We start from the raw sequence: 8,977 nt of genomic DNA on the forward strand, positions 1-8,977 counted from the left end.
TTTGCAAGCACATACTACTTATCTGGTTTTGAGGTTAGATCCAATCAAGTACATTTTTGAGAAGCCAATTTTAAGTGAAAGAATAGCAAGATGGCATGCGATATTGTCAGAATTTGACATCCAGTGTGTGAATCAAAAGTCTGTCAAAGGGAGGGCTATATCTGAAGCTTTGGCTAATGGACCTATATCGGGTGATGAATTTAATGATGATTTTCCAGATGAACATATTTTCTGTCTTAGTACGTCACAATAGAAGATGTATTTCGATGGAGCCTCTAACAGGAAGGGCAATGGTGCAGGAGTATTATTGATCGATCCTTATGGAGTACATATTCCGTTCGCTGTGAAGCTTAGTTTTCCAACGACAAATAACACGGCTGAATATGAAGCCTGCATCTATGGAATCAAAGCAGCGTTAGCAGCTGGTGCGAAAAATCTCACGGTGTACGGTGATTCTTTTCTCATAATTTCCCAGACTATTGGAGCTTGGAAAGTTCGGGACGAAAGGTTGCAAATGTACACGGAGTATCTTCAACAATTTATCCCATTCTTTGAAGAAATAGAGTTCAAACATCTCCTTCGCGAACAAAACAGTTTCACCGATGCTTTGGCAAATTTGTCGGTAAATTTAACTTGGGATGATGATGTGAAGGTACAGTCAGTAACAATTGTAGAAAAAGAAATTCCAGTGGTTAATTTTGAACTAACAATTGCTTTATTGACCCAAGAAGATAATGAGGATGCTTGGTATACTGATGTTAAGAAGTATTTAATCGATGGAGAATATCCTAAAGGAAGTCACAAGAAGGATCAGTTGACTATTCGAAGGCTAGCATCCCATTTCACAATATTGAAAGGTTTGTTGTATCATAAAAGTTTCGATGGAAATTTGCAATTATGCATCGATGGGGAGCAGACACAAAGGATCATGGAAGAGGTACATGGGGGAGAATGTGGGCCTCATATGAATGGATGAATGCTTGCTCAGAAGATTCTGCGAGCAGGGTATTATTGGACCACTTTGGAAAGTGATTGCATCCATTTTGTACGAACATGCAAAAAATGTCAGCTATTTTCAAACCTTAATCATATGCCGCCAGTTAGCCTAAATAATTTTGCTTCACCATGGCCTTTTTCCAGCTGGGGCATAGATATCATTGGGCAAATACATCCGAAAGCTTCGAACGGGCATCAATATATATTGGTTGCTGTCGATTACTTTTCGAAATGGGTGGAGGCATCATCATATTCGAAACTAGGGGCAAAACAAGTTTCAAAATTTGTAATCAATAACATTATCTGTTGGTATGGGATACCTTTTGAAATTATTTCCGACAATGGTTCACAATTTGAAGGCCATCTCAAAGAAACCCTTGAGAAGTACAAAATCAGATATCACCAATCATCACCATATCGTCCTCAAACCAATGGAGCTGTTGAAGCAGCTAACAAAACCATCAAGACGATAATCGCTAAGATGACAGATAGGGCTCGAGAATGGCCTGATAAACTTCCCTATGCACTTTGGGGATACAGAATTTCCATTCGAACACCAACTGGGACTACTCCATATTCTTTGGTATATGGAATGGATCCACTTCTTCCAATCGAAACGGAGATTCAATCGCTTCGTGTAATGAATGAAAGCGAGATATCTAAAGAACAATGGTTTAAAGAACGATATGATGAACTTTCTTTGGCAAGTGAACGAAGGTTACAAGCCCTTCACAACATTCAAATTTATCAAAGACGCATTGCTCGGGCTTTTAATAAAAAGGTCAGGGAAAGGAATATCCAAGAAGGAGATTTGGTACTTAAGGAAAATCGAGCACCGATTCATGATCCACGTGGAAAGTTCAAGCCAAACTGGTCTGGTCCCTTCCTGGTCAAACATCTTACACTAGCGGGAGCAGTAAAATTGATGGATCTTGATGGAAATGAATTTGTTCATTTCACCAACCTTGATCAGTTAAAAAAGTATTATGCTTGATTGGTACAGTGTTGTATTTGTGGGATTCGCAAAAAAAAAAAAAAAAAACTTGAATCTCCTACTAGCTTTAGATAGTTATGTGTATCATGTTAAAGTTTAGATTTCATTCATGTTTGCCTTGCATGCTTAATGGTCATGTAGAAATATTCATTATTATTAAAAGATCATGATCAAGTCAATACTTAACAAAATATGATTACAACGAACAAACTTTTTTTTTTAACACAAACTCTCTCGCTTTTTTAGCGAGATTACATCCACTTTTAACCATGAAAACAACAACCACATACACCATACCCTAAAGACCAACGCCTTCGGATACGATTTTTCTTTTGGAATTGAAAATACATAAACAAAGGAAACACAAGTACAAGTATTGAATTACAATAAGGAAGTTCTTCTAAGGATTGATTCAAGCATCACCCTCGAGGTCTTCCAACAACCATGTTGTGTAGGATGGGGTTGGAACATCGTTCTCAAGGACTGTAAACGCAGAGATCATTCGTGCAAATTGCCATACACGAGATGATGCCCTAAGAGCTTCCACATTACCGATTTCATAGGTGGTACAAGGTACCACTGGAAGCTCATGAAGCTCTAGGAGTCGTTGGAGTTGGCCCGCTTGTCTCAAGCATCTCCAAGGAAGATCGAAGGTGACACGACATAATCCTGGAAGTTGAACACCCCTGCGTCTGCTAGTACTAATTGTTATGGAATTTATATTGAGAAATGAAATGATCCATTCCACGTCAGCTGCGGCAAAAAGGTCTGTCCATCCACCTTGGTTGCAACATTGACGGAATATAGGAAAAAAGCCTCTCTCCTGAATATGTCGGGTTTGGTAAGGAGTTCGAAAAGGTGGTCTAGACAGCTTAAATTTCTCGCATAACCAAAGTTGAAGCACAATCGGACACCCTTTAACGAAACCACCTGGATTTTGTTTCAGATGGTCAAGCCCCATCATAAGTTCCCCTAGGATAAGAGGCCCTAAATGGTTCCCTGACTCAATCTGTGACAGCAAAGAAAGGCAACGAACATGACAGGAAAATAATGATTCTTTGAGAAAAACAAGGCCGAGCAATAAAAGGATGCAAGCTCTTTTTTGGCACCTTTTGAAATCCTCATTGTTGGCAGATTCCCAATGAGATAAAGAGAAGGTTTCAAGGAAATTCTCTAACATTAAGCTGTCAAGCAGGCGATAATTGCTTTCCATATTTAATGGTATGCCAAGAAAATCCCTCATGGCCGCATTGGTTACCCTTGGGTCAGCAAGTGTAATCACACGGCCTTCTTTATAAAGACCTAGTAAACCCACCACTTCTTCTAGAAGAGGAGTCATTTCCGTCTCTCCAAAACGAAAAACATGGCGTTCTTCATCCCAAAATTCAACAGCAGCATGAATCATATCATACCGGTTGAATAACTAGGAGAGGGGTGATGGTTCTGGTGAAGACACTTGTATAAGGAGAAAGGCGAGGTGGAGAAATATAATCTACCACCCCTTTTAGCTGGAGCTTTCTAGCTCCACTGATTTCATTTAATTCTTGAAAAAAAGGCACTCATTTTTTCTTAAAAATTTGAGGAGAGAAGAAATAAGACTCAAGAAGCTTGAAAGAAGAAGAAGGAAGTTTGATTTGGTGTAGAAAAGAATGAGTACCACCTCCTTTTATAGGGTTGGTGTTAGTAATGGAGCCAGGAAGAAAAGGCCGAGGGAGTTTACTTTTCCGAAAACTCAGTACAAACCACCTGCTATTTTTGCATCCGAAATCCTTAAACTGTTTTTCAAGAATGATTGTTATTTTTCTTCAAGCTCGTGCAAATTGGAGTTTTGATCTTCTGCAAGGTTAAGCCAATTTTTCAACTACACCCAAGCCAACATTTGTGTTGCAACTAAGTGAGAATTTCACTCTATTTTTCGGCCATTTTTTCAACTGCACCCAAGCCAACATTTGTGTTGCAACTGAGTGAGAATTTCACTCTATTTTTTTAGCCAGTTTTTCAACTACACCCAAGCCAACATTTGTGTTGCAACTGAGTGAGGATTTCACTCTATTTTTCAGCCAGTTTTTCAACTGCACCCAAGCCAACATTTGTGTTGCAATTGAGTGAGAATTTCACTTTATTCTTCAGCCAGTTTTTCAACTGCACTCAAGCTAATGTTTAAATGAAAATCAATTAGGATTTTCCTCCCTTTTTTTTTTAGAAATGTACGTACATCAAAATTTTGTGTCTTTTCTCAAACATTGGTTATCGTTTTATTTAAACTCAATCAATGTGGGGCAATCTGTAGACACCAAATTTTGATCCTACCTTTTTAATTATCACTATTAATTATTTTTATTACTATAATTATTGTTTTTTGCAAATAATAATTATTATTTTGCTAATTATTTTTATAAACTTAATGACGTTTGTTTTATTACATAAAACGAAGGAAACGAGTAATAATAATGATTTTTATTCATAATTTCCAAAATACATGTTACAATTTGTACTTCTAAATTACTAAATTACAAAATATTGAAGTACAGCTCACACCACATGCATTATTACCCTGCTCCACCGAAGTAATTTTCGGGTTTTTACTTGTGGATTAACAAGTAAATTAATATGGCCATTAGGAGGACCACTAGCCCCACAATGTACATGAAATACACCCTTATCATCCTCATGTCTTCCTCAAATGTAAAGACAGGCTGATCTTCTTGGTTTTCTTGAAACATGGTGGTTGAGTTTAATGGTGGTTTTTGTTTGATTTTTTCGGGTAAGGAGGAAGATGGAAAAAGATAAGAATTAAGTGGTGAGTGGAGATTTTGGATAAGGGTAATTTCTTTTTATAGTAAAAAGTAAGTATTTTAGACCGTATTTTTGCACGTATATGTATAATAATTGTATAGTATAAAGTAAAATATATTTTTGTCTCGCTAGGGGAATATGTCATTTTCCTTATAAACAAGTATCGTTTAACCCTTTAGAGTATAGTAAGTATATTAATTTGTTCACTTAAACTGTTAGAGTGTTTTTTCATTTTATCTAGTGATTTTTTTTTGTGATTTGTGTACTACTGTAGGGAATATTTCAAGCATTATGATCCCAAACTTGAACCCCACTGTGATCATACACTAAAGTATGGTGGCGTTCCAAAGGAAAAGAAAAGAGAGCAAAAGAGTCGCCAACAAGTTTTAGGAACTTGTAAACCCAAAAGACAATCCAAAAGGACCATCAACTCCATAAGGTCTTGAACCAAATAGGGTTCGGGGATGAGGGTACGAATCCAATCTACAAAAGAAAGGACCCGCCCTATAAAATAGGTCTCTACTTTGTTCTGCTCGAATTCATGTGAGCTTTTCAAATAACATACAAACATTATATTAAACCTATCATGTTTATCTATGTTGGTTGAATATTAATGCACAAATAAAACTATTATTGGCGATCACTTGAGTTAAAATCACATTAGCCTAAACCAGATTAATAATTATCTTATTAAGCGTGATTTCAAATACAAATTCCCTTTAACAAGCATAAAAGGTATGATCAAGCAATAACAATAATATAATCAAGCAACATAATAATAAACAATATTATAATAATAATAACAGTAATAATAGTCAAAATCATGTTAAGGCATAATAAAGCTTAAATATATTAGCAAGATCCTAGGCATGATACTAACAAGATTAATAACAAATCCTAGCATGTCACTAAGCAATAAAAATCAAAGCTTTAAACCTAACATGGTACTAACATGATATTGCAATATTAGAAAAGAGTAAAGGCACCCTAAACATGATACTAGAAAGCAATAAAGTAACATCCTAACATGATACTAGAAAGCATTAAAAGCATCCTAACATGATACTAGGAATCATAAAACAATAATAAACATGCTTTCTACATTGTGAAAGAAATAGAGAGTAAGCTAATCTACTTACTTTGAAGCCTCGTACCTCTTTCTAATAACAAAATACACAAGTTAGTAAACTTCAATGAAAATAATAAATCAAAGAATTAAATTAAATTATTGAAAGAAAGAGTTAAAAAGTTTAGACTGGATTTGGGACCAAACCCTCAGAAAAGTATAAACCTTTCACGTCTAGGGCGAAGGCAAATTCAAACTTGGCTAGATGATTCTAAGTCTTGTGTATGCGGTATTGTGTTTAAAAGGTTGGTTTAGAAAGAGATAAAAGAAAAGAATTAAGTAATTCTTAATGAGAGAATAGAGAGAATTGATTGAGAGAATTGATGAATAAAAACAGAGGTCGAGGACCCTATTTATAAGAAAATAGTCCGAAAAATCATAGAATTTGATAAAGAATAAAACTCCACTCTGTCGCCAGAAAACTAGACCTGTCGCCAGAAATTTATCTTGTCGCGAGGCGACAGGCTTGTCGTTTCACGACAAGACAGTTTTTTGCGGATTTTGTTTTTATCATATCTTTTGATCTAGAAGTCCAAATAAGTCATATAATATGTCATTGGAAATCTCTTGAAGTCTACTTTCTAATGCAATTAGAATCAGATTAAAATCTTTTGTAGATAAAAAGATATGGCCGAAATAGTGAAAGGGTGTCAGTTTTGGATAGAGTTTCGTATATCTTTCATATCTTTTTCGTTATAGCTCGGATTTAATATTATAATACATCATTGGAAAGATAATTTCAAGGTCTATCCAACCATATAAAATTTGGATAAAATATATGAGGCACAAAAATAATATGTGACTGTCTTTGAACATGTTTAAATTCAAATAGAATTAGGAAAGTTTTTAAAGAAGGAAAGTTTAATTTAAATTCAAACTCTATGATCTTATCTTTTCAAAAAAGGATAATTAAGATATTTTAGAAACTTATAGAAAATTCTAATCAATCCTAATTAGTTTAGGAATAGGATTAAACCTTTGGACCCTCCTCATGATCATTGGGTTGTAGGTAAAATCAGGTTTGGGCCCAGTTTAGTATTTTGGCCATAACTTCCTCGTTATTCATCGGAATTGGGCTTATAATATATCGTTGGAAAGGTCTTTTCAAGACCTATCCAACTACACCATTATTGGACCCTTATCATGGACCAAACTAAACTGGAATGGACGTTTTCATAAAATAGAGTGGCTTTTCGAAAACAGAAAGAAAGAATTTTAACAAAAACTAACCGCAACACTTGACTTTTCACACTTTCACCTTATTCGATTATGGTTTGACGTGACAGGTATTCATCACTGGGTTTGGTTTTGGGGAGACACAGATGGGTGTCTACAACTACCCTATTATATGACCAGTTTACCTATGCTATAAAGTCCATTACTCTAAAGACTCATGTCCAACCAATATAGGAAAATGACAAACATTCCCACACCTAAATGGGTACTATATGTTGTAGTGCTAAAGGGACCTCCTTTTATGTACGCTTGTTCTAATATCTTTGTTATCTTTTTGTTCCGCAGTTAATACTTGATCCGATAAATACAAGTTCGGACGTAACCCGTCCATATTTATCTAGGTGTTGTATGGACGAGAGTAAACGAGGGATACGTATGTATAATTTTGTATAATTGTGTATGTTTGTTACGTTGAGTTTCAGATGAATAGTTTTTTTTTCAGCGATAATATCGGATCATGTTTTCATTTCGTTACGTCCTTCTTAACTGATTAAAAGATGTTGCTCTGACATTTTCTTTAACATTTACATTTCGTTGCATGTTAGCCATTACTTTCTTTTCTTTTTCTTTTTTTTGTTTTTTGTGTGTTGTTGTTGTTGGAAGTTCATGCATGATTGCATGGAACGTCTGACATCCTTCTTATTTTTTTTTTAATTTTTTTTTATTTATTTATTTGTTTATTTTTCTTATTATTATTAATGTTGTATATTACAGTCTAGTTTGTGTATTCCTTCTTCAATTTTGATAAGCAATTGTCAATAGTGAATTAACGTTACCTTTTTTTTATCCCCCGCGGTTAATGTGGTATCCAATAAATTTCAATTTGGATCAATTGTATCAATATTTATTCGACGCCAATTGGGACAGCAGGATTTCATACGCGTCATGTATTGTATTTTACTATTCGAAACACTATTTGACACTATGCAAACACTATTTGGCACTATTCCAAATAGTAATTTATGTTATGAAAATTTACTTTGCCGACATATATTTGGCTTCCGTTTTATTTGTTTTCCGGTTGTTTTGATCTAATTTTGTATCTTTTGTCTTTGTTTTTTGCGACTATGATAAATATAAATTTGTGTTTTAGTAGAGTAAAGTAAGATAAGAGTTCACTTTTTTTTAAAGGTCATTCGGTTAAGGGAATATATTTTACTCTTGACCACCTTAAATTTATGTCGTGTGACTTAATATTGTATGATGTATTTTCACGTTGACCATGTCAATCTTATGGTTTTATATGATCCACTTTTTTTCAGTAAGGGTTATTATTTAAAATGCTCGTATGTATAAGGTTTTGTCGTCTGTTCAGATGTTCTTGGGTAAATTTATATGTACTATCTGATAAGGGTAGGGGTTATTTCTCTTTTACTTTTTTTTTTTACTAACTCTGAGATATTTTGTCCAACCCTTTTAGTATTGTAACCTATTGTCTTTGTGGATCTTTTAGAGCTGACAACTCAGAGCTAACTTTTTTTTTAATTATATAAGTGTTGTTTTAATACCTTGGTGAGTATAATAGTGACTAATTAAATTTAGGCACTCTTTTTTTGTATACCATGTGAGTATTATTTTTTTTTTGAGTTATGACACGACTTTGTCATACATATTTTATATATATATATATATATATATATATATATATATATATATATATATATATATATATATATATATATATATATATATATATATATATATATACCATGGCATTAGAACCTTTTTATTATGTGAATATTAGAGTTGATTTTATTACGGTTTTCTTTATATTATCAGTTTAAGCGTTGCAAAACAGATTAGCAGGTTTGTTACATGTAGGGATGGCA

At 34.2% G+C, this 8,977-nt stretch overlaps 1 protein-coding gene across 1 annotated transcript; it reads left to right on the forward strand.

Moving 5' to 3' along the window:
- Nucleotides 1–256: 256 nt before the first annotated feature.
- Nucleotides 257–976, forward strand: LOC145619609 (uncharacterized). The gene has a single exon (XM_081674320.1). It carries the CDS (start codon nucleotides 257–259, stop codon nucleotides 974–976), a length of 720 nt encoding a protein of 239 aa, XP_081530446.1.
- The last annotated feature ends 8,001 nt before the right edge of the window (nucleotides 977–8,977 follow it).

The sequence above is a fragment of the Chenopodium album genome, chromosome 27 (genome assembly GCF_948465745.1).
Source record: "Chenopodium album chromosome 27, dcCheAlbu1.1, whole genome shotgun sequence".
NCBI classification, from domain to species: Eukaryota; Viridiplantae; Streptophyta; class Magnoliopsida; order Caryophyllales; family Amaranthaceae; genus Chenopodium; species Chenopodium album.